The sequence below is a fragment of the Balearica regulorum genome, chromosome 1 (assembly GCF_011004875.1).
Source record: "Balearica regulorum gibbericeps isolate bBalReg1 chromosome 1, bBalReg1.pri, whole genome shotgun sequence".
Lineage (NCBI taxonomy): Eukaryota > Metazoa > Chordata > Aves > Gruiformes > Gruidae > Balearica > Balearica regulorum.
In genome coordinates this window covers 10,847,907-10,875,161 of record NC_046184.1, presented here as the reverse complement: position 1 = coordinate 10,875,161, position 27,255 = coordinate 10,847,907, and the positions used below count along the sequence as shown (strand labels likewise).

General features: G+C 37.3%; 1 protein-coding gene and 1 long non-coding RNA gene across 3 annotated transcripts in view; one reads left to right on the top strand and one right to left on the bottom strand.

Annotated features, from left to right (window-relative positions):
- Positions 1-27,255, bottom strand: part of PCLO (piccolo presynaptic cytomatrix protein) — a 378,115-nt gene that overhangs the window by 9,407 nt on the left and 341,453 nt on the right. For both annotated transcript variants that reach the window (XM_075771604.1, XM_075771678.1), the window contains exons 24-25: positions 775-909; positions 12-157 (exon numbers count right to left, since the gene is read on the bottom strand). In XM_075771604.1, the coding sequence (XP_075627719.1) occupies positions 12-157; positions 775-909 (281 nt within the window). The remainder of the gene's footprint in view (positions 1-11; positions 158-774; positions 910-27,255) is intronic.
- Positions 12,964-27,255, top strand: part of LOC142604564 (uncharacterized) — a 41,733-nt gene continuing 27,441 nt past the window's right edge. The window contains exons 1-3 of the long non-coding RNA XR_012838435.1: positions 12,964-13,260; positions 22,707-22,760; positions 23,749-23,871. This is a non-coding gene — a long non-coding RNA (uncharacterized LOC142604564). The remainder of the gene's footprint in view (positions 13,261-22,706; positions 22,761-23,748; positions 23,872-27,255) is intronic.

Genomic DNA, 27,255 nt, shown 5'->3' with positions numbered 1-27,255 from the left:
TGCAGAATTACCTGAAGAGAATGCCCAGCAGGACTCAAGCTAAACCTAAACGTTTCATTGAACGAAGGCTCTCGGTCATGCCTGCATACCCTGGTTTTCTTCTTAATTACTCTCTTTTGGGTAGAGATATTGACAACGTAGAGCTTCACATACAGGTCTAGGGAAGAATAGTTCAAACAGTTAAATACAGAAGCTTTGAAGTAATCTTTGTTGCTAATGATTTCAACAGAGAGCAAGTGTTGTGAAGAAACAGAGTGTGGTACTTTACAGAGCCATATTCTGTTCTCATTCACATGATGTAGAAATGGAACCATACCACTAAATCCAAGGGAATTATTTGTGTTTACAATGCTGTCATTAAAGAAACAAATACCTTGATGTCTTTATGTATGTATGAAAATATTATTATGAACATGTGGTTTTAATTTGTAAAAAGCTTTTTCACCAAAATACAATTTTTCACTAGGTATCATTGCTCTTTAATAACCTAGGGAGATATCATTTTTATTAAAGTTAAAAAAGAATTAGTTTTTAACAATCAAAAGTAAATTAAACAGATGATTAACTTCTGAGAGTTAATTTGCTTCTACAAAGTGTTTTTACTTTCATTAAAGTTGCTTACAGGAGAAAAAGCACCTTAAAAAGAATCCTGTAGAAAATGTCATTCTGATTAAGAAGCAATGTTCTTTCCCATTTTAGTGGTGATGTTAAATGACTTCAGATACATCCTATTAATGTTTTCAAAGTATCATGAAGCTGTTTTCTGTGTGATACCTGGTAGATGATCTGGAGATTTAAATTTGTATGTGATATTTCTGCACTGAAGGATTTCTACTATCAGCTGTTCTCCATCTGTCTTCATTTCCTTCTTTAATGCAATCTTGATTTCACCCATAACCTGTGTTTTACCTGGAAAAGCAGAAAAAGCAACCCTCATTAATGCAAAAGGAAACTGAATGTATCTTTCTCATTTGGAAAGAAGTAGAGTTTTTCTGGTTTGTGGTTTGTTTGGGGTTTTTTTTAGTTTGAGGTTTTTTTTGTCTTTTTTGTTTGTTTTTTCAGGACAGCTTATAGTTTTCAGTCAGGTATAAGGATAATGTATCGCTTGAATGAACAAATGGTAGATACATGCAGTACACTTGTGTAACTAGATTACATGCTTCAGAATGCATTTGCTTCAGAGGAGCTTTGTTCCCAAGAATACAAATTTCACTAGGAGTTATTACAAGTCATGTAATGATCACTACAATTCACCTTTTCAGAAATCTTTACTACAAGATTCTGAAGTTATAGAAAAGAAAAGAAAAGAAAAGAAAAGAAAAGAAAAGAAAAGAAAAGAAAAGAAAAGAAAAGAAAAGAAAAGAAAAGAAAAGAGAAAAGGAAAAAAGAAAAAAAGGAGAGCATTCAGTAGAGTTAAAAACTAAGATTCTGAAAGGGAAAGAATTAAGACTTTGGTGAAGTTAGCATTTCATTTCACCTTCTTATGTATATGGAGCAATATCATTCACACAATGTGAAGGGAAGTACTCACTATACACTTTCACTGACCTTTAAAAGTAAATGTGATTTCCCTTCTTACGTGGACAGAAATATAGGCCCATTATTCCTACATTGCATGGATTTCTCTCTAAATCAGTCCAGAGATGGAGAGAAGACACAGAATGAAATGCAGGCAAAGCTGTTTCACCTTCCCCTTGCCTGTCCTGCCTCACAAGGCTTTACTGAAGCCAGGCAGAGTAGAACAGGGTTACCTCTTCTAAATGAGTGTGGTGGTGTGAACAGAGCCCATGCCCTCAGCTCAACACTGTCTATAACAGCATCATGTCATAACAGGGGTTGTGTTTATACATCTATTGTCCTGCTACTGTAAAATATTATTTCACCTTCCTCCTCTCTTTAGATATTAGTTAAAAAAAAACACAAACTGTTAAGCCCCTGGGAGTCTTTACTGCCTAGTTTCTGGTGCCAGCAGGCTGGAGCTTTAACACATTACCAGGAAATTCTAGAAGCTGGTGCCAAGATGTTGTAAGGAGCAAAGCAATTCTGCAGAAAGTAAAAAAAAAAAAAAAAAAAAAAAAAGATACATCTGGAGAATCTCTTCTCTTAAAGAGTAGAAAGTTACCGAATGACATTTAGAGATTTCTTACTTGTATCACAAATATATAATCAAATTTGAATAGTCCCCACTAAAAATGCCAACTGTTGTGTCACAGATATCCATGATTGATTAATCATTCTATTGTTTTTCTTACTTAAAATATTTTTTTTGGATCATGAATAAAAATTTCATGACAAATAATCACAGCCACAACCTGGCCCCATAACTCTTCTCACAAACTGAAGCTGGAATATGACTTCGTTACAGTCAATAACAAATTTGCAAATTCAGTGGGGTCAGGTTTCACCCATAGTTTGTAAAGTGGGAGAGGACCTGTTAGGAGACAAGTGATTCTTTCACCACCTTTAATCATCAGAAAACCCTTCCCATAGGTTTGAACACGCAATAAGTGCATCTTGCTTTCTGCTATATATTTGTGCAAAGAGAATGGAGCCCTCATCTTGTGATGGCAGTGGAAAAGATCATCAGTAGTTGGGATCAAAGATGGAAAGGCCAACATCGGCCCTGTTGTTATTCATTAATCTGTTCTGTCGTGTGTCAACAAGGTTTAAATTATGGTTATAATGACCCTTTTTTGGAAAGTGTTGTGTGGTGGGTTGATGTTGGCTGGATGCCAGGTGTCCACCAAGCTGCTCTATCACTCCTCAGCAAGACTGATGGGGGAGAAAATAAAATGGAAAAAACCTTGTGGGTCAATATAAAGGCGGTTTAATAAAGCAAAAGGCTGTACATGGAAGCAAAGGAAAAAACAAAAGATTTATTCTCTACTTCCCATCAGCAGGCAATGCCCAGCCACTTCCCAGGAAGCAGGGCTTCAGTACGTGTAGTGGGTGCTCCAGAAAACAAATGTCACACATAATGCATGTCCCCCCTTCCTCCTCCTTTTTCTTAGCTTTTATTGCTGAGCAGACATCACCTGGTATGGAATATCCCTTTGGTCAGCTGGGGTCAGCTGTCCTGGCTGTGTCCCCTCCCAAGCTCTTGCCCACCCGCAGCCTAATGGTGTGGGTGGGGGGAATGTCGGAGAGACAGCCTGGATGCTGTGCCAGCACTGCTCAGCAGTAGCCACAACACCGGTGTGTTACCAACACCTTGCTGGCTACCGATACACAGCACAGCACTGTGAGGGCTGCTGTGGGGAAAATTAACTCCATCTCAGCCAGACACAACGCATGTTGAATGCCCAGTGGTGCAGCTTGGCTAAACTCTAGATGTTGAATGACTGGAAAGAGATACAAGAATTATAATGCCTCCTCTGTTCTGTGGATAAACTACCAAAATCTCTCATGAAGACATGACATCCCTGAAAGATGTTGCATAAATCTATTTCTTTGATCAATATTGGTTTGTTGCACTGCCTCCAATGTTTGACCATGATAAAAGCCCAGCATGGACAGTTGTAGCACAAACCTAACAGTAGTTTCAGGTACTTTCAGTCAACCACAGCCCTTTTCTGGAAAATATACTCAGCTTATTTTATTCCCTCTCTGTCTTTTAAGGTTTATTTGCAACATTTGTTGAGACCTCCTTTTTCTTCATTGCTTTAGTATCTTCTTTTTTCACTTAGATGTGCATTCAACCTAAAACAAGATCAGGTAGGTTGGATGCTGTGAGCCAGAAAAAGGGATAAATGCTTCCAGTAAATTAGAATCTGTTTGAAAATTCCAGCACCATTTCTCAGCAGCTGGAAATTTTCCGTGGACTATTCTGTACCCCCAGATACTCTACAACAAATGTGCTTCACAATTTAAGCCTCATGGGGAAAACAATGATCTCCAGCTGCGAGCACATGAAGCATGATAGCTCTCTTGTGCTTCCATACTAATTTTCATTTCTCCCACAGCATGCAGTGAAAAAGCCTTAACACCAGTCTTATGAAACATTGCACTAAAATAAATCACCACTTCAAAACCTAGCAGAATTTTGAAGACTCAGAAGCAATTCCTATTCCTTCTATTTGGCTTTTTTCCCTCTTTCTCATATATGTTCACTACATCTTTCCCTTGACAGGTGTGTAAGAACAGCTCAAATGTACACTGTTTTGTGGAGTTGATTCTTTAAATTTAGAAAAACAGATACCCTGATGAGGGGAAGTCCTATTAAAGAGCTATCTATGAGCTGTTGAGAGAGTTCACAATGAACCAAGCTGGACATGAATGTTTGACTGATATGACAAGTTGTCAGGGTGTCATGGGATTGGAGGACCCCGAGGATTGCATTGGTAGGAATAGCTAAAAATACAGTGTCCAAGCACAACCTTTTGCATTTCTATAAGTTTAGAAAACATCAATCATTGTAAGCGATGTATAAATGGAACTCATTGTGGGTGTTTTGGTAGTCATTGGATGATGATAAATAAATGCTACAACGCAACTCCGAAGAAAGTAAATACAGTGAAAGAGATGTTGCTTATCTTTCTAGGAAAGCATTAATATGGCTTTCTAAGACACTGGGAAATAATTTGTAACTTGAATATTACTGTTTACCTCAAGAAAGATATATTCCAGGTGAAACACATGCAAATCAGGATTATCACAATGGCAAAGAACCATATAGTAAAGCACTAAAAACATTACTTTCTAATTTAGCCTAGGAAACAAGGACTGGAAAAAAATAATTGCTTTCTACAAACATATGATAGAGTAAATATTGAAAGGGATAAGAAATATTTAAGCTGAATTTGTGTGATATTTTACCTGTTACATATATATCTAATGCAGACTTACTGATGTACCACAAGAGGACCACAGGCATGCACAGCAGCATTGTGTTCACTTTAGGAACACATTAACAGTAGCTAATCAATTCTTAAAAATATATAGCTATGATTAAATACATTAGTGTTCTTTACATGACAGTACACCTCTTTTTAGGGGACCAGATTTATTAAAAATCCATTAACAATTAAAATTTGATGGTTAATTAACTAAATTGCTGCAAGGTATTTGAGAAGTCAAGGGGTTTAAATTTACTATGATGATGGGAACATAAGCTGTTGCTCTTGTAGAACTGTCACACTCTGCACTGTGAAAGGTTAATTAGTTCTGCTGTCAGTCTTAAATGACTGCTGCTGTAAATCACAGGATGTGTCATCTGCACTGTTGTTGTCAGCTTCCAGGGATTGATAACTATGGATTGTGCTCCCATTCTGTTTTGATCAGATGCCTGCTGTCAAACAAAATTACCCAAGACAGTAGTAAATAGTTGTCTCCCATCGTTCAGTGTTATCAAGGTTAATTCAGCAATGCATTTAAATGAGCAGGTAAATCTCACTGGACAATGGCTCAAATTTCATTCAGTTCGGTTGTCTAAATCTAAATTTCTGAGCTAATTGACACATTTATCTTAGAATAAGTTTAATCGCCTTCTGAGGTTGACTATGTCTATTCGCATAGATGGACCGAATGTGACTACGTTAAACTTGGAAATTTAAATATCAGATGCCTAAGTGCTGCTATCTGATGAGCATCTACAGAGTAATTTGATGAACGGCCAGATGGCCAGGAAACAGAATTAAGAAAATACATAAACTGACATTTTGTTCCATGGTTGTGTATAAGTTAGTACGGGCTCCTTTTGTTGCAGAAGAGTGACTGGGGGTCATTTAGTTATAAAAGGGAGGCAGGAGGGAAGGGGTGAAGGGAGAATATATTGACAATAATTTCACAGCATTTTTCTTTTCAAATAAGGTTTGTTTCCAAACTAGGTAGGAAATGCTCTTCTGGAGCTTCAAAAGACATATACTTTATGCTAAGGATTCTAAATCACAGAAAGGTACTTCTGAGCAGCAGCCGGTGAGCCTGGCCTCCTGAGTGTGGCGATATTAATTTTGGGTTGTAGTGGTGGGTTTGGTTTTGTGTTTTGTTGTTGGTTTTTTTTTTAATTCCTTACAGCTCAGATCATCCTCTTACTACTCAATCAAAGAATTCAGGTGCTGGAAAAAAATAAGCAGGACGAAACAAACAAAAAATCCCAAACAAACAAAAAACCAACCCACCCCCACCCCCCAGCTTTACTTTCCTACACTTTGTGGCTACAGTCTCTAGGACTATCATGTCTTATCCATCATGCATGTAGAATAGGAAGGAACATGGTTTGCTTTAGGAGGATTTCTCCTCCAATTTTTCCTTTTGTCTGTGTTCAGAGAAGCGGCTGCATTTTAAGAATACACACTCTTTCAGGGTTTATTTCTACACTTTCTGATTATGAATACTCATGTTAGTTCCACTTTTCTGAAAGCATGCATCCAAGGTTTCTGAATGTTAGTGCAGAACAACAGCTTGCTCTACTGCTGTAGACAAGCCCCATTTAGAGAAGACTAGACACATCCACACTGCTTTGCTATTAGCCCTATGTGTTCTGACCCCCAGCTTCTTGCCTTGTAGCAAGTAGACAAAAGTTATTTTTTGGTGATATTTTAGTGCAAAGAGCCTGATAAAATCAGAGTTGTCTTAATGTAGCATGATGATGGTGATGTAAAGAGAGCATGATGAGAACATTGGATTTTTTGGTCATGCAGGGCCAACTGTGTTAGTGCTGACAGTCAGTACAGATCACAGGGAAACAACCATGTCCTCCATGCTGTTGGGAGATGAGCAGACTATCCCCAGAACCTCGGTTTTGTCTCAGAAAGAGCGAATTTATGCTAAAAGAATTCCCACAAGAAAACTAAAATAATTCAGTATGGAAATCGAAGATTCCAGATCAGGGAGTCAACCAAGGGGAGAAATTACGTGATAGTGCAAATTCCAGTTATGAGACTACTTGATGTAACTCTGTAAATGTTCTCTTGAGGAAGGTTTGGGAATAGGAACCTCCACAGATTTTTGCATTAGTGGCTTCTGATATTTGTTACTTGTGTTTTGCATGAGTGTTACCCACAAGCAAACTGAAGTGAATGAAATCTGTCTCCCAATTTGTCTTAAAAGCATTTCTGAGCATAACATGAAGTATTGCTCCTTCTGAATCTGTTACATTTATAATTCTGTACGACTAAGTAATAAACCTCAGAATTTAGATAATCTTTCAGTCTAAGATGAAGAGATGAGTAATGATTAGCACAGTGTCGTCATAAGCATATGATCAGAAATAAAGACTTCTTTTGTTAGGACTGATTTCATTTCCTTAGGTCTTTATCTGTTGTGATACCCTGAGAGATTAAATTAATGAACCTCCGAGAGCCCTGTTCATTGTGTTCTTTGATAGAATACAGGCATTTCTTTGACGTACTTCACCACCATTTATCTCATAGGTATCTAATGACCTGGACTTAGTGCAGCTATAGTTATCTCTACACTGTGTAATGAGACATCATGTCTTCCAGTACTAAGCAGCTCAAATGTAGCTCCTTATGTAGCTGTATTGCTTAAATTAAAAAAAAAATCTTGGATTCAGCTATATTAGAATCTGTTTGTAATATTTAGAAAGTTAGAACATGTAGTAGCATGTCATGAAATCTAAGGAATCAAAGGTAGGTTCTTAAGAACTTGACTCAAAAAAGGAAAATTTACAGCTTTAAAATATGGAACATTATTAAAGAGGACACAAAACCTTAGGTTCTGTCCCCAGGTCCCCATCCCTTAGGACCTTTCTGTGATCTTAGACTTCATCTCCAAGATAAAGATAGTAACATCTACTTCTTTAACTAAGAGTTTTTTTGATTTAATAACTGGGGTTTGGTATACTGTAAAGAGAGAGACTTTGATCATCGAAGTATAAACAGGACTTTGGTGTGTGGTCCCTAATACCATGAAAAAACACAAAGCCTTAGAAGGACTGATGAGGACCTACGCCACTGCTATGTTGCCCTCCGCCATAATCCATGAAGTTCATACAGAGATAATTTTCTACCTAACAGAGTGCTGTTATAGCAAAAACCATGTTTCTGCTGGATTCCTTTAACACTGTTTTGAGAACCAGAATTGCATCCTCCAGCAGACAGCTGTGCTTCAGGAAAACAAGACAACATCACCTTATTGCAATAAATAATTCAGTATTACTGCAAATACTAGCCATTTATTATTTACATTTCAGTACTGGAGTTAAACAACTCCAACTGAAGATAAAACAAAAGATTATTCAATACTATTTTAAAATTAAATATGCCAAGAAATCAAAATACCAGCCAAAACCTGCCAAACATTTTTTAGCAAACCCTTCTCTCTCTCTTTTTTTTTTTTTTTTTTTTTTAATTTTTTAAAACTTAGCACCAGACTAGTTACTTGCAGTACCAGCTGTTTGTATTCACAATGCCTTTCATCCTCTTGCTGGGACATGAGCTCCTGGCAAAGCTGTTGTAAAATAATGATGGATGAGCTTTATAAACAATGCCTCCCAATGTTTACAGGCTCTGACCTTTTCTGTCCTTTTGAGGTTCTTTCATTATCTTGTTTTGTCTTTCACCTTTCTCCCACATATTTCTTTCTCCCTGACAACTGCCACAATTTTCTCTGTAGGCTGGTTTCATCTTCGTGTTCTCTACTGTAAGAAAAATCAGACATCTAATACAGACTTTACTACTACCTTCTCCTGTCTCATAGTCCTTTAAATAGATTTTGTTGGGTTTACCGTCATAGGACTGCCTCAATAAGTATGCTTCACAGCTCCACAGATGAGGTCGAATACCTGCAGGTTCAGAAATTTGTTGGTCCTCTTGCAACTGGATACGCAGTCTGCCCTGCACGGTGTTATCGACCGGTCACGGCACAAAAGCAAAGATCAGAGTAAGGCTGCCTCTTTCCTCCCCTGCTCTGAAGAGGAGCTGCAGCCGCTGAGGGCCCCGGCACATGTTCAGAGTCTTCTCTGAGCTGCCCGCACGAAGGCTAGGTGTTGTTATGCATGAAGGGCAGTCATGTAATGAGGGAGAGGAGCAGAATCAAGGAACTTTCCTTACAGCAAACACAATTTACAATTCTGTGGGAAGTGAGAGTGGCTGGCTTTAAGGCTCAGGCATATGAACAAGCTGACAGTTTTATGTTATGATTCTTAGAGCTAGCAGGCTCCCTGCCCACAAAATTTTGAATATACTAGTGCAGAAATTTAGCCTGTAAGCCCAGAATTCTTAGTAGGATTAAACAAAGAATATTTAAAGGAAAATACTGTCCAGCCTTTATTTTCAGATGAAACAAAACTGTTGTGCAAAATAAATTTGGAAAACAGAGAAAGCCTTTTGCTTGTTGAAATTCTGAGGTGTGGAATATTTCCCATAAAAAAATTTAAACTCTGTTCCATTTATTGGTCACTGTGTGTGCGCACCTCTTTCAGAGATTTGATTAATTTCTTTTAAAAGGAAAAAAAAAAGACAAAAAATAATGCTGACTGTGGACTAATGCCATATGTAAAAACTCTTGGCCTGAAGTGATTTGTGGGAAAAGAACACTGATACTTCATACACACTCAAATATGAAAAATAGAAGTCATAGACTTGTACCAATCCAGTTTCAACCAGCTTTATTTCTGTTAGGTGATATTCTAAAATGTTGTAGAAAAAGGTTAATGAGGCAGTAGGAAGAGGTTAATGAGGCAATAAGATTAGAGGAGATGAATTAGATGAGAAAGTTTCACTAGTGTCAGAAGCTGCCCAAGTCAGTAACCTAAAGGACAATAGAGGGTATCAGAGATTTCTCCAGAAAGATTTTTTGTTTTAGTGAGACTGGTCCCTGTACCGTAGAGGCATTTGGAATAAATGGAGGGAAAATCACAAGAACTATAAATATCACATTCAACCAATTTAGGCAGAGATTATTACAGAGATTGCTTTTAATGATGAAGACGAACACAGAATACCCGTATGTATTTGAGGCCTACAAAGATGATGAGGGGACTGGAGCATGTCTCATATTAGGAAAGGCTGAGAGAGCTGGGTCTGTTTAGCCTCGAGAAGAGAAGACTGAGAGGGGATCTTATCGACGTTGATAAATATCTAAAGGGTGGGTGTCAAGAGGATGGGGCCAGACTCTTCTCAATGGTGCCTAGTAACACGACGAGGAGCAACAGGCACAAACTGGAACACAAGAAGTTCCATCTCAATATGAGAAAAAACTTCTTTACTCTGAGGGTGACCGAGCACTGGGACAGGCTGCCCAGAGAGGTTGTGGAGTCTCCTTCTCTGGAGATATTCAAAACCTACCTGAACGCCATCCTGTGTAACCTGCGCTAGATGATGCTGCTCTAGCAGGGGGGTTGGACTAGATGATCTCCAGAGGTCCCTTCCAACCCCTACCAGTCTGTGAATCTGTGAATCTGTGACAGGTGGTAGGTAGAGGGAGAATAAAAATGGGGTGAGGGAAATCAAGAGAGGTACAGAACTAATTCATAGTACAGCCTACTAGATATCTCTTATTTATATTTATTTATACTTACTTATACTTCTGTGGAAGAGAAACCTTATGTTCTAAACTGATTATTTTATCAACATCCTCTCTGCAATTCATTCAAATACCAGAATTCCCCAAAATTTAGCTTTAGTTGAGAATAATAAACTGACAGGGTTAATCAATAGGGATAGCACCTCCTTAAACATATCTTAGGATGGATAAATGCCTTCTGGAAGTGCCTTCTTTTTTTTTTTTTTTTTTAGTGACAGTTGAGAGGCAAGGTGATGGCTTTGATTTAGAAACTTGATTTTTAAATAGTGAAATTGGGCTAGAAGTATCAAAATGCAAATCTACAGCTCTATCATTTTCCATAACTTTGATGAGAGAAAGCTAAAATGACGATTGAAATTATTCTTAGTATTTTAACTGTACTTCAAAGATAGGTGCAGCCTGGATCTGAAAGGGGGAACTATGCAGCTCCATGTCTCAGAAGGCAAAAATCTCTTCAACCACCTTTTCTCCCTTTCATCCTCACCATAAATCACTGCCTGAGCCTAAATATACATTCACAGTCTTCTTTTTACAATTTTAGCATCTTACATAAGGAGACATATCAGACGCTGCAGATTCAGCTGCATAAAAGATGGCTTGCCACAGCACACTGAAATTTTGATGATGAAAGGCACACTTTGCCCTGGCTTTCAGATGGACAAAAGTTCATACAGGGAAAAGAAAAAAGTATTTAATATCACACACAGAGAGCAACCTGAACCTTGATTATTTTAGTCTATTCTATTGCAGCTTTACCAAGGGGAAAATGTGTTGCTAAAGGGAGAAGAAATTTGCAAACTGCCATTAAAAGTCTGTATTTGACATAACCACAGTTCACTAAAGTATTTTGCACAATACTACAATAATCTTTGTGTAATATAGCATAAATGTTCTGTTAAAGTAGGACAAGTGAGTCTGCAAGCTTTTTTTCCGTGTCAGTATAACACAAAATGAGGTTTACCTATACAAAACCAGGGAGGATTTTGTTAGATTTTGCTGAGGTTCTCATTTAAATGACAGATTTTAAGCTACTTTCCCTCACATGGCAAATACATTTTTATCTCATTTTAGTTTTGATATGCGATTTTTTGAGAGTTTGACAATATAGTCTGAAATGACAAAATCCCTTCTGAGCCAACCCTCATTTTCTGTGCCAAAATAATGAAAAAGTTTACACCTTCTCACTCTGAATATACATATGAAGATATGAATATCACAACAGATTTATTTATTCTTTTTATCTGCTTGATGTCATGAAATTAGACATTCTGGCTTGACCCACTAGAAACCCCAGGAAATGGATTAAACTCCATTTGGCTTATATTACAAAATGATGAAAGTATAATGGAAATAATGTGAGCACTTTAAGATGAGTGAAATGACTTCCATGAATGGTAGCAATAAATAATAGAAAATTTGCCCAAAGATATAATGAAGAGGATCAAATAATTACAGATATAATCCATAAATTTTAGGTAGCACAGTATCAGAAGGAGGAAAACTAGATTGTCAAGTAGGTTTTGTTTATTCTTCGCCTTTGTGAATCTAAATTCAACTACACAAAGTGCATAAAAAATATTGTAAGGACAACGTATTTGCTAAGAAAAAGAGTTAAAAACGAAAGTGATGAAACCAAAGTACTTGAAGATTGTGTTTCTGAAAAGTAATTGTTCTGTTAGGAAACCTGCTGATCACTGGAGGAGCAGAGTGATTTGAAAACAAAGTATTTATATAATTTCTGCCAAATTTGTAGGTCAGACATAAGCAAAGCCAGTCATATTGCATTTAAAAGTAAGCCAAAGAACATGTTGCGTTACAGGAACCCCTAGGTATTTCCCAATTTGCTTTGGCAAATAGCTGCTTAGGTGGTGATTTTTCATTCCTGTTAGAGTTTTGGACATATGGTCTGATGAAAAAAAGAAATCAAGCCTCAAAGGTAAATGAATAAAATTAGATGCAGGTCTTTAAAAATTCAGGTCATTGGAAGATACATAGAAACACAGCTCAAGGATAAAGTGCTGACTTCAAGAGTAGATGTCACCTACACATCTAATACAGGCTTAGTTTTACCAGGCACACTAAAGGTTTAAAAAGTGGTGACAAGCTCAAAAAATACTGATGTTATCTGACTTAGCAGTGCAAATAATAGAATATTTTGGTACTTTCCCTTTGTTACAAAGCTGCCCTATCACAGGAAAGTATACACAGTGAATAAGAATTGGTGTAAGAACCACGTACGATGTGTTTTCATTCCAGTTAGTTTGGAGAGTGGCTCATTGCACATTTGCTGCACAGACAATAAGCACTGAGCCTGCACTGTTAGTGCAGTGGAACAAGCTGTTTCATTTCACAGCTTGGCCGAGTCATTTATAGCCCATAAAAAATTACTTAACACATGGTGGCATATGTAACTCTATAAAGCTTTCTTTGAGAAGGAGGTGGAAGATGGCATTTGTACACACAAATATATCCATACACATACTCAAGCTAACGCAATATGTTAGCACTCTTTTGTGCTATAAACCTAGTAGGCATACTATCATGGTAACTGAAGATGAAAATTTTTGGTAAGAACCTGCCTATTCATTCCTCACATCATGATTTCCAGATTCCCCCTCAGATTTATACCGCAGCTCTGAGACTCTTCAGTGAAATATGCTTAAAGTCTTGTTCATACCTCCCTGGAACTACACACTGGTGAGCACATTCCTGTGTGCTGCACAGCTCGGGTACCAGAGCAGATGCTTCTGCACTGACTGTTCATGTGGAAGACAGGTAATGCTATTATATTAATAGATTTTCTTTTGCGTACTTACATTACCTGATACAGTGGTAGCAGCCAGCTGTTGACATGTTATTTCTCTATCATAAAATAAGAATGATTACTGAAATAATTGTTGCTAATAAGACTACTACGTATAAGAGTATGAGAAATTGCCTATTCAGTGTGATAGTAAGAGTTGTGATAATTCTAACAAAGCTCATTGTGTCTAATATACTAAAGAAAGCCAAATCTGTCTTCCAGGAACATCAGAGTGTTTTGTGGCTGGCTGTAGAGAACCTAGGAAATTTTAGCACAAAAATGAATACTTGTAATTATTACTGGGATTCAACTACCTGCATAATCTGTCCTACAGAGCAATGAGGGATGATCCTTTCCATTAATCAGGATAAACATGGAATCAACTCAGTCAAAACTGGAAAAATGTGTTAATCTGAATTTTGCTCAGAAGGGATGGACAGAAATGTTCTGCAGAGTATTTCACAGTATCATGCAGAACACAGAGTTCTACAGTCCCTGGAGGACTGATGCCTGGAAGCATTGCTTACAGTAATGTGGAGATGGTTCCTAAAGTTGTTACCAGTTTGAAGAAATATCAATTAACTTTCAGCTTCTGCCCAGAGTCTTCTGTTCAACATGTATATTTATATTTTTTAAAAAAGTTTACAACATTCCACTGGACATCTTTACAGTCTAAAATACCTGCTTTTAACTGAAATACATACTTTACATTTTCCCTCTCATTCAGCACTGCCATAATTTTTCATTTCATGCAATGCTGATTCCCTCAAACTGCTATAATAGACATGTCCTGAAGTTGGTATTTCATTGCACTGTTGAACTGATGTGTGTGGTTCAAGTCCACAGAGACACATTTGAATAAAGAATATCATATAAAAACCTAGAACAGAAGAAAAAGTACAGGGACCATACTGCATTTACGTAAATGTACTCATAGATCTTTGCGATGAAGACTGAAATGATGGGAACAAAAAGAGAAAGGGAAAATGTGCTTCTATTTACAGTGTTCATGAACTGGGAAGAAACCTGGAAATGAACACTGTAAATAGAAGCACATTTTCCCTTTCTCTTTTTCTTCTTTTGTAAGTGCAGTACCATCCCTTATTTACTTAAATGGAATTATATATCACTTAAAAACCAATGGTGAAGCTCAGAATGATGGGATGAGTCCATGTTCCAAGTGGACTAAATGGCTATAGAAGAGGTCTCAATCTTCTATGGGGGTGAAAATGCCAAAAATGTTTCTGAGTTTCTGAACTTTCATGGGGAATGGGAGAGATGGTGGAAGTCCTCTTACAAAGAAAGGGAGAGCTGGGAATTTTGGATTTTAGAAAAAGAGAAGGGCCTAATGTTCAGTAATGGGAGAATGTGATAGGTTGGTATCAGAGATGCAAGGGAAAATAAGTTTATAGTGCAAGACTGAAAATTTTCCAATATGATGACCTAAAACATTTATTCAGAACCTTTAAGAGTAGGAAAAAATGTCAGAGACTGATTCCTGGAAATCTCACATCTCAGAGGCTGAGACCTCTCCCTAGTGCCACACAGAACAACTCCCCTGTTCTGGGAGCTGAGAGTCTGTCCCAGGTAAGAGGTCTGAGGCTATGATCAGTGGGCCTTCACCTAGATTTGACAGCAAGTCCACCTGCAACTGGGAAACCATTCTGTCGGAAGACACACACATTTGTATTTGCATGCAGCTGGCTGGCTTAGGAACTCCCCCTAAATTTTCTGAAGGCACTGAAGCAAATACCATCTATTTGTAGATATAAAAATCCCAACCCTTTTGTAACTGATTAAAGATCTTTTTCTGCTCCTGGGCAGTACGTATGCAATAGGACTTGTATAATTAACTAAGCCTTTTCAATAATGAATACAAAGGAGTTTCTCAGCAAGCTAATGCTTTGACAACTCCTGTAGATTTATTTTCTGGCAACTCTCTTTAAACAGAAATGAAGGTTTTTTTCTGTCTCCTGCCACAGTACAGTGAGACTGCTTTGAGAGTTAATGCCTCACAGACTTTATGTGCTGAGGCCAACACTCATGATTTTATCAAGAATCTCTGAGATTTGGTACTGCTCTTTTGAAGACAGCTGTTGAAGTCTTACATGTAATTTATTTTTAAAAAGCTGTGCGTATGGGAATTGAAAACAGGGTTTTACAACTCCTCACAAACTGAAAGTGCAACATAAACTCTTTGCATCCTATGCAAGGCACTCAACCTCAAATTTTGAAATAGAATACACACAATATAGTTCAGTTGAACAACAGATACAGCTCTCTACATTAAATAGAATTAAGTCTGAGATGCCTGTCATGCTATCAGTTAATAGTCATGATTTCCATCAAAATAATCAAAATTTCTGTCTCAGGCCCTTTGTGATACATATTCTCAACTGCTCGCACAAGCTGTTTCTTGTAAGATTTTTGTTTTCTTCCCTGAGTAATAGTAACACCAGTGGTAGTTAGCAAGAGAAAAAAATTTTAAAAGGATAGTATAATTATTTTCAGTTTAGAAGGAACTGAGGCTTAAAGAGCATAAAAAGGTGTCTAACGTTACCCAATCCAGCAGCAAAAATCATTATGTAAACCTGTTTTCTTTTTTAATTCTGAGTCATGTGGGATAGGATACAGTATTCCTTATGCAGCTATGTTTTTGAGTGCTTTACGTTGTATGGTAACATTCATAATTTGCACAAAATTATAAGTAATTATAAGCAGGTCTTCTAATCAGAAGGGTCAGGGAACTACAGCTACAGACAGTAATTGCAACTAAATGTATTTTGGTAGTCTTCATTACTTTTCTGACCTATCTCAGAGAAGCACAAAGAGACAACATAATAAGGAGCTTTCAAGCTCCATGCTGAATTTCTTTCCTTTCTCCATGTGACATATAAGCTGCAGCAAGAAGCACTTTTTCTATCCAGAATGCTTCAAGAGACATAAGGCAAGTCTGCTACCCTGCTGAGCAGTGTACTTTGTGATTTTGAAAGCTGTTTGTTACACTTTGAAAGCAGGCACTGGTAATGGCAGAATTAACTCCTCTACTGTCAAAGACAAAACTGGTGCCATCGGGAAATACAAACACTGTTGCCGAGTCTTCCTCAATGCTTTACTCATAAAATCATCATCCTACTGTTCAGGCAAAGAAAAGGCAAAGGAAATCTGGTTTGTTTATTATCTGTTATTTAGCAAAGATTTTTTTAAAATAACCTCTTATTTACAGAGCCTGTGATGAGATATGCCAGGTCTTGCTGGCATACGTAGGGTAGGGAAAGAAAAGAATACATCATCTGTATGCATTTGCAGCAGGGAACTTCAAGCAGTAAAACATAATTACCTGGGAGGAATTTGGCCAACTCGGTGGTTATGAAAAATACTATGGAGTGTTTAATAAACAGTTGCAGCAGATTTCTGCTTTAAATTCTTTCTGATGAGACATCCCTTTAAAAAAAATAATACGATCCTTGGCACCAGTCTAGCTGCAAAGAACACCTTTACCTGTCACTAATCACTGACTCTTACTCATCTTAAAATGGCAAAAATGGGCGCTGGCAGTGAAAGAGGTCTCTTCACACTCCTGCTTATTTCTTCCCACACAGTTTCCCTGACGTTATCTCCTTTAGCCATAGATGTTTGTACAGCTGCCTAGTGAGCTAGTTGGCAGAAATGATCCTACTAACTGCAACCTCCCCCCACCAATGTATTGATTTTCGGTTAGTCACCCAACTTGATTCAGCACATGCTTTATGCCACCATGAAGGATGAAATGATGCTGAGGGAAGGAAACAATGGCATTTTTCACCAACAACGCTGGTTTATGACAAAGTGTGCTTTATGAAGCTGTTGTAGACTGATAAGGAAATTCAGAGAGGAAAGGACTGCTGGAGGTCTCCAGTCCAACCCCACATTCACAGTAGGGTTAATTTCCATATTAGATCGAACTGGACAGAGCATGTTTATTGAGTTTTAAAAATCTCCAAGAGAGACTCCACAGCCTCTCTGGGCAGCCCAACCCGGTGTTTAACTACACTCATGGTGATTTTTTGTTTTAGTTTTCCTTCTATTCAGTTGGAATTTCCCTTACTTCAGCTTGTGAATGTTGTCTATTTCCCTTTTTTGCTGCAGAGCTCTGACAAGGGTCTGGCTCCATCTTCTGTCTACCATCCCATCAGGTAGTTAGCTACCCACAAAGCAGCTCATTTCCTGAGATTTAAAGAAACCCTCAGCATCTCCTCAATGACACTTGCACTGGCCCTGAACACTGGTCTCACAAGCACCCAGTGGAAGGGAATAATCCCTTCTTATGACCTGCTCCCTACACAGTTACTTTTGCAGCCTTGTATGCAGCAACAATGATCACAAAGCCATTTTTCAAATTAATGTTCTTTAAAGAAAAGTTGTTGATATCATTGTACCAGTGACTTTCTCAGAGAAAATCTCATTTGAAAAGTTCTTTAAACAAGTTCTGTTGAGCAGAACTGAGTGGACTCCACACATTTTGAGATGAGGGCATGTAAGAATCAATTGCTTTGTGGGAAAAGGACGTTGTTTCCAATGCCAGCACTTTCAGTATTTTTAAAATTGCTTTGGGCATGAATTGTATGTTTATGGTTTTACTCATTTTAAAGAACTCTAAAGAACATTGAATCTGCTTTGTGGTCCCCAACTGTTTGCAAACAAATAGTGGCACAAAAATCTCTTTTCATAGACCATCCATTTTACTGTCAACAATAAAGAAAAGCTGCCTCAGGAAAAGACCTTTAAATATAGCTCTGGTGCTATCAACAAGTTAGCACTCCTGAATGGAAGCAAGTCCTGTTGTTTATTTTGCTGCAGGAGATAGAAGTCAGTAGTGCTGCAGCATGAATGTAAGCCCAGTTCCTCATTGCTTAATTTTGCTGCAGGGAGCTAGAGAGATCAGATGCATCGGCCATGTATGGCTCTGTATGGTTGGGTTTGCTCCTCATATAAACAGAAGGTTGGTTGTGATTCCTAAAGGCTTCTAACACTGGCAATGTGTGTTCATGAAGTGAAGTGGACTAAGCTGAATGTGAAGAGTTTATATAAAGACAGCTTGGCAGTTCTCAGAAATGAGCGGGTTTGCTTCTGTCTCTTTGGCCCAACTGTTATGCTGAGATCAAACAGGAAACGTAACAGACTCAATCACTTTTCTCAGCAACGTACAAGAGGTGTGATTGTGGCATGGGCTGTAAGCCCATGTGTAACAGTCCTCTCGGAGCTGCTCAGAGTTCAAAGATACTTCAATTCCTTGTTACCATTCCCTAGGAAAATCTAAACAATGAAATTTAGGCTTTTCCTCACTCTTGTTTTGATGGACGTATGCCTGATTTCCTTGTGGGCTGCTGCCTCCGCAAGCTTTTAAGGTCCATGCTTCCAAACAGGCCCATGGATTGGATTATGAGGATTATTTTATAGCCTCTGACTTGTTCCCACATTAGCTTTGTCCCTTCTTCTTCCCAGTTTCTTCTTTGTTCCTCTTACGGCTCCCAGAGTTCTTCCCCCTTCCCAGCTGGTGAAGACAAGCCTGCTGGGATCCTTGTCTTCCTTCCATTAACAAAGAGTTAACTAAATGTCGAAATACTGATGAGTTTTGAACCCAGAAGAAATCACTGAAGTATGAGACAGTGAACTTGTCTGAACTGTTGAGGATATTTCCATGCCTGTCCTAAGGCCTAATTCTAAAATTATACTAGACTGTGGTTTAAATCTGAGACAGATATTACTACCTTGCTATATATCCCATTATCCAGTTGTGAAAAATATTAAGGATGTTCTTTAAAAAAAAAAAGGTCACTAATTGTAAGTGTTGTGTTTTAATTTGATTTACTTGTGTTTCCTGCTGCTTTTTATCCCTGGGATTATAACTGAGATTATGGCACTGTGTGTTCTTTTTGTGGTGAACTACAGTGAAGTAAACTGAGATAGAGCTGCTATGTCCACGGAGGTACAGAATTCAGAGAAACGGATGTTTGATCTCTTTAGGTAACTCAGGGCTTCTTGTCAGACTTGCCTCAGGTCAACAAGGGAGACTGCTATCTGCTAGTGTGCTTTGAGGGTGAAATTCTTTCAGCAAATTCAAGGCACCAACTCTTCCGAGAGACAAAACCAATTAAGAGGCAATCAGTAACTCCAGGTACAGTGAATCATGAGTGTTCCTAGTTCTCTTCTTTCTAATGAGCTTTGTGTCAATCACTGATTCTATAGAAGAATTCTGCAGGCTGTCTATACTACCTCTACAGTGTTGGGGTTTTTTTGTTGCTTTTTTTTTTTTTTTTTTTGTACTCTTCCCAGTGATATTGAAAGGTGGAGAAAGAGGATTAGTGTTGGTCTTTCCTCAAGTAGAACTTATCTTATTGCTAAATTGATCACTAATACTGGCAAAATTCCTGTTGCCTTGTGGGAAAAAAAAAAATCAGACTGGTTAGCAACATTGAATTTGGAGAACTGAAAGTATTAGGTTATATAAATGCAATGAAAACAGAATTAGTATTAGTAATCTAAAGATGCACAAAATTGATCCATAACATAGGTTTGTGACCTGTTTCAGTTTTCATCTTTAAAGAAATAAACCTGTTCTCTGTTATGCTGTTATAGGTCTGTGATTTCAAGATGGTTATGTTGTATCTGAATAAACTGTTAACACAAAATTTCTCCCCTATTTCATTTTTCACATCCTAATTACAGCCTTTTCTAACAAACAAAAAAACCCCAACCAAATTGACACCATCTTGTGCTTCTTGTTAGTTCAAGATAATTATGGAACTTAACACTCCAAATGGTAATTACACTTGCTGTTGAGCACAGCAGCCGTTTTAGAACTGCAGACCAAATCAAATTAGCATTTTTGTCAAATAAAGTTAAATGCGCTTCAAAGTTACTTCTTGATGCATATAGAATAACATTTTACAGTGACTGTCACCTAACGTCTGGCGGAGATAGACTCTGCTGCTAGGATTCATCTGTCTGAACGTTGATGTCTGTATCTGAGCTAGATGTCAAGGCTCCTTTTATAGCAAAAGGAGAGCAATTGTTCTTCTAGAACGTGGTTTGTCTTATTTGCAAATAGATCTCTAAAACAGGTCAGATGAATTGTACCTTGAAAATGGTTATTTCTTTCCATTGATTGCAAAAGTTTTACTTAAGTGGTCAATAACTCCCATAATAAAATTTCTTATTGCATTATCTATTTCAGAGGTCCCTGCTGTAGAAGGATATTGGATTAGGTTTTTTGGATATAGTAGACAAAACTCTAGGTTTTTAATTAGACAATTAATGAATAGAATGATTATAAGACTAAAATAAAACCTTTACTATTCAGAGAAATTCCTAGACCGCTTAAGCAGGTCCTGTTTAGAAAATCTAAAGGATCAGGCCAAAATTCACCTCATCTTCTATTTAAGATGCAAAATAAATGGCCAATGAAATCACTAGTTATTATATTATTGTAAATGTATTTAAATAAAAAAAGACCATTAAACTACTAGAACACGTGAAAGTCAATTGTAAAACTGAATGAGATTAATAGGATTTATTGCCTTTCTACGTGAGAACCAGTACGAAATACAGGTCTCATCGTTTTTGCTATCCATTGCAGTCACAAACAGTGACATTTGTTTTCTGTGTTATAAAAGCTCATGAAACAAAAGTGATATTTTGAGTAATGGAGAATCCCCTAGGCACAGGTGGAGCATTTAATTCAGAACTCGGGGGGGGGTGGTGTTTCTAAACATGTATATAGAACTATTATTAGATCATAATAGATATAAGCATACATATAGATGTGTATATATATGTGTGATTCAATCATTTAGATATGTGCACATATATGTATGTATACATGCACACATGTGTATACACCTATGGGCATTTGTACAAATGTATGCATATATATAGTTGAAGTTGACATAATCATAGGAATCTATTTATATCAAACCTACCTTGACTCAGCACAAGTATCAGCTTGTTGAACTAATCAACACTAAATCCTTCAGCTCAAAACTAGATTTATGAAGTAATAGCTACCTAAATTCATATTGCTGACCACTTTCGCTCCTAACATGTAGTATTATACAAATTTTCCACTTCAAATTGTTTATAAATCTTATCTTCTATTTCACAAGCTAACCGCAATTTAGAAAAAACAAACAAAAACCCTAAACACTGACATCAGTACAGAAACCAACTGGAGGAGCAAAAATAATTACATGGTTTGGATATTTCTCTGGGTACAAGACAGGAGATCTGAATTCCAACAAGATTGTACTGCAAAGGATTCCTTACATTTGTATAAGCAACTTTCTGAAATAAAGTACTGCTAATTTGAAGTAAACACAGTACAGTGAATCAGTCCAGTGAAAACCTGGGGAGTTAAAGATCATAGGCAGAGTAGGACAAAAGTGCTGCTACACTAAATAATAGCGTAAAAGCTGCAGCACCTGAGCTCAGGGTTGCTCAGAGGACGGACTTCCCGCCTTCAGGGATCATTTGCAGCACTTTAGTGGCTCAGTCAGCTAAATGCTTTGATCCTAATTTTTCTGCACTCTCCAATATTGCTCCTGTGTTTTTCACAGTACTTGAAAGTTTCTCCCTGTGTGATCCCTCTTCTCTCATGCCAATCTTAGGCTGATGAAATTTCACTGACTTTCATGGAGTATGCCCTGATCTAGACCGTTACACAATATTAATCTATCCCACTACATCTACTTGACTGTGCATGTCACCCATGTACGACACGACCACGTATACACCTTCTATACTTTACATTGAAGTGAAGCAATGTTTCCTATAAAATGCAATGAAATATATTTGAAATTTATTGCAGAACTCAAAGGGCACTATGGGGAACTCTGACTCCCAATGACAAAACTCCCATTAACTCACTGGAGGCAGTCTCTCCTGTCATAAGCATCATTTGAATTCCAAAAGCTTTATGAAAGGATGAGTTTAATGTAGTTTTATGAATGAATATACACATATATTGAGAAGTTAGTTAATTCAGTTCATACATATATATAAAAAAACCCAAAGAATCCTGATTGTCCGCAACATAACTTGATGATATCTCTTACATTAAGAGCTTTAAATATATGTTTAGAGATAAATAAATAAAAACCAGCATCTCCTTAGAAATCAATTCAGTTTACATAAAACAAGTAACCTAGGATGAGAAAAAATTATACAGAAAAGATTAAATGGGAAAATTGTGGGACTTTCTTGTATGTCTTTATTTATTTCCTCCTCAAAAGGACTTGAAAGATTCTTTGTTAGAGAGTTTCCCTCAGTGCAGCGTGGTAGGAGGAGATGAAATGTTCATCATTGTTCACCTCTCTCCTGTTTGATTTTTTGTAGTATATGGGAGCTGACACATTTATCTCCTTTATTGCATGTGACTCAGGCACAAAAGGATTTTTCTCACCCAAACTGATCACAGGATGATAGTATGAAAGAGGTGTGTATATTTTCTTTTTTTTTTTTTATACATAGTAATTGTAAAGATCAATAGAAAACTGTGTTCTCAAATGATATAAGCTTGTACTTAGGTGTTTGCTTAATTATCTGTTACTGTGTCTACACAGCACTAATGTGATGCAATAGGGACAAATCAGTAGATCAAAGCAATTGGTTCTGAGGTGCCTACATCTATATTGTATAAAGTTGAGAGCTTTTACTTGAAACTGGAATTACTCTGGTCTGTGATGTAAATGTTCCTTTTCTGCATGTGGTCCAGCACTGTTCAAAGGACCCATCATTGGCTATGACATATTTAAGGACAGGAACACATTTAGTGCTCACCTAGAACAGTTTCCAGTGTAGTTTCACTCAAAAGGAACCACATTCAGATGTACTAAAAAAAAAAAAAAGGGGGGGGGGGGAACCACCTGCAAATCAACACAATGTCAAGCAAGATGAAACTGAAGAATTTATTTCAAAGTTATGTTGCTGCTCTGAATCATAAGCACAAGGTAGATGAAGCCTGCATAAACGTAATGAAGTCAGAGAGATTATTGTCAGAAGTAATGTAAAGCAGGGAAGCACTTGCTTTTAGACTGTAGGTCACAGTCACTGCTGCATTTCGTAGCAAGGCCATGCTCAGCTTGCTTAATGGGGTGTTTTCTGTGATAACTGAGATTTTTATACTCTTTTGCAGTGTAATTTTGCTTGGAGAATTTTTTCTCTATATTTTTCCCCATATCTTGTGACTAAGTTAGCTTTGAAGATTTTTACCTGCCTACAAAGAGGGTAGAGTTGATGCAAGGTTGGCTGGACAATTATGGATTTTGATCTATACATGTGAGCTGACTACAGTTTTTGTGAGACTACACAAGATGAATTGTCTACTGAGGATTTCACAGTCATACTGAATTGATGTTAAAAGTAAAATATTCATCTGCCTCAAGTGAAATGGATGAAGATTTGTGACTTACATTTGCCTTCAGGTGGATAAATAGAAGAGTGCTTCTAGGAAGAGGAGAACACAAAGTATACAGTACCTCTACAAAAATTTCCAAGGGGATGGAGGGACTGACCATCAGCAGTCTCCCCTCCTAATTCCATATCAGGTGGGGGCCAATAGCACTTAAGTGATGCATGTCTCAGCTGTGTGTTATTGCAATGAGTTGATTGTCATTTCAAATGTTCATTTGAGATTGCAAAGATAATAGTTAAGAAGGACAAATGCAAGGGCAGAATGCACACAGTGTGCATTATCTAAATTTTTCAGATAGAAGCATCGTCTTTGGGTACTAACTCCATTGTCTTAAAATGATCCAGCAACCTTGAAGTTTCTCTAGTAACCATCAAAGTTAACTTGCTATGATCAGAAAAGGTGTTTACACAAGGCTCCCCAATGAGAATTCGCAAAACATTTCAGGCAGTTGAGAATGTATTTGAACCGTCATCTTGTCATGGGAAACTACATTATAAGGATCAGGTTATTCATTCAAGTGGTTCATTAAGAAACTAAGGAAGAAAGGTTTTAATTTTAGGTATCACTTCCTAAGTTTTTATTACATTTTTAAATTTTAAATTTAAGATTTCATCAAAACTTGTAATCTTTTGAAGAAATCAGTTCTGATAAATTTGTTAACATTGATCTTTATTATGAAAAAATGTGCTATTGTGTAATTGGGATTATTCAGGTAAAAATAATCATGCAGATAGATAAATTCACAAAATGCATCCAAAAAGATCTGAACTCTTTTTATGTAATTTATAATCATAATAGAAACAGTATACCTAAGAAAGAATTTTCTGCTCAAAATTATAGCAGAAATCAGAATAATTATTTCTTTTGGTCAATGCTTTAAATATATGTCTATATATTCAGTTGATCCCAGAGAATGGTGGGAAGGAAAAATGTGTTTGTGATTTTGTGTGTGCGTGTGTCTTTTCTCCCAGGATTTGCATCACTTCCTATTATATCTGTTTTTCAAGCTGTCTTCAATACAGAATCTTTAGCCAGTGGCAGAAAATTTTACTTGAAACAAATTACTTGGCTTTGTTCAACGGGAAAACTGCAATATTTAATTTTGGAATTTGATTCGGAACAAGTAACCTGAGGGCAGTACATGCTGCCAGTGAAGAGGGGACTGATTTGTGATACTATACTTGGATGCATCTCTGATTTCAGTGCAGTCTTTCCCTTACAATGTGGCAAGGCACACACCCAAAATTATGAGATATTGATGGGGAAGCTATGCTCCCTTTACCTTTCCTCCTTCTTGATAAATCTGTACCTGCATACAACAAGTTAGATTCAACAAGCCAAATTCAAGAGATTGGGAAAAAAACCCACAGTGTACAATGACATATTAGTTACTGGATTTCATCCAGAAAATGACAAAATTGTTAGGAAGACTGGCTTTGTCTCACTCATGGTGCTTTTCTGCTTTCTGATGGAAAGCAACATGCTTTTACATTGTTTCCTCTACTGAAGAAAAATTGTAAGAATCTATTTCTCATGTTGTAAAACTCTTGTAAGTATTTCTAATAAAAACAGAATATCAATCCTTATTTTATGTAAGTCCAGAAAAGCAAGCTCAAGTCATTTCCTGAGGGCAAGCTGAGACTCTTCAATGTCTCATGCTCTTTGTATAATTTTGCAAATCCAGAGTAGCCCTTTTAGTCAATGGAACAAGACCTAGGTAAGGTGGTGTTAAGGAGAGGTGAAGAGCAGCTTCTAGGCTCTGCTTCCCAAACTCTGTTTCCCTTTTAATGTCAAAGCTCTTTTTGTGCATAAAATGTCCATCAACAGTAAGGAGAAAAAAAAAAAAAAAAACAAACACCAACCCCAAAAAAACCCCAAACAACTTCTCTTGTTAATTTTTTTCCCAGTTTTCTTTCTAGCACTGCTCAGATTTTCTTTGACAATGCCAGCTTTCATGTACAAATTTATCATTGACTTAAAAACCTATTGTTACATCATATAGTTTCTGAATTATAATAAGATGTAGTGTAATTTTACAGGAACCTAGGTAATTTTGCTTTGTGAGAGTGTTTGAAAAGAAAGCGCTGAGTATGAAGGAAGATACTCAGTGTGGATATTGTGTAGGCTTCACTTTTTCAAACATGGAAAATAGTGTGAAAAATGTCTCTGTATACAGTCAGAGACTTTGCATACTGCTTTAAAACACAAACAAAACACCAAATAGCCGTAAACCCAACATATAAACAATGAGTTGGGGTGTCTGTTTGTTACTCTCTCAAGTGTCCAAAGACAAGAAAGAAAGCCTCCCTTTTCTCTCCTTTATTTGCCAAGAAAGAAGGAATTCTTAAGTCAATTAGACTAGTCAGAAGGGCATAGTTTATAAAAAGAGTCAAGTAATTGCATTCAGATCAATGAGAATCCAATTCCTTCAAGAATATAACAGAGTATTCCCATGAATATGAATACATTTCTAAAACACTAAACACTCAGCCAGGCACAGCCAGATCAGGAAGCTGGTGAAAAAATGCTATAGATATTAGGTGAGCAGCAGGAGGAAACAGTAAGAGTCTATAGCGTACTCAGCAGGCACTGATGCGAGGTACATATGGGGTTTTTCCTAGTAAATCACACAAACTGACTAATTATTGTAGGCAGTATGTTACCAGACTTCTGGAAAATATGTGAACTTCTAGGTACTACAGCAGTGTGAAACATGAAGGCAGTTGTATGTATCAGATGTTTGACCCAGCTGATCTCTAGAAGCTTTATGCGTTTTTCCAAGGCACGGAATTTCAGTCACATTATGTTATTATCAGATCACAGTCAGTCACAGCGCAAAGCCAATGTGTCAGACAAAAAAAATAAAGAAAGCTTTAAAAAGGAAAGTATAACAAAAGGAAAGCACACCAAAGGGTGCTTCAGAAAAGAAAGACCTATGCAATGGATGGCCTTAACACACATGCAAACCTGGAGACCATTTGGTAGAACTAATCTTATCTGATATCACCCATCTAAACTTTAGATATGCAAGCTAAAATAAATATGGTAAATTTTCATCATAATCTTTTGGTTCTTAACAGACAGTGGAAAAGGACTGTCACTCCAGGTAGCTGACTGTGAAGGGAATCCCAAATACTAACTTAGCTGTAGGAACAAATCAGGTTTCTGCCTATATACACGAGGATGTGGGGTCATTTCAGACGTGCTAGTGAAACTGAAGTATCTGGTCGGGAATGGCAGATGGGATGAAGAACCTGTGGGACACCCAGAACTTTCTGGAGCAGCAATTGGATTGAGGCAGAAAAATACTTTAGGCTATTTAAACCAGCAGGATACACTTATGTTTAAGCCCCTGAATCCCTTTGTAGATAAAGGTACATAAACTTCATCCTGTTCTACACACACAGTACGTCACTTTCTGCCACTAGATATGACTGTTCTTCTATTCATTTGATTCTCTCTCAGTCATAGCCTATTAGTATGAGAATAAAGAATACACAAAAGGGAAGAGCAGCAT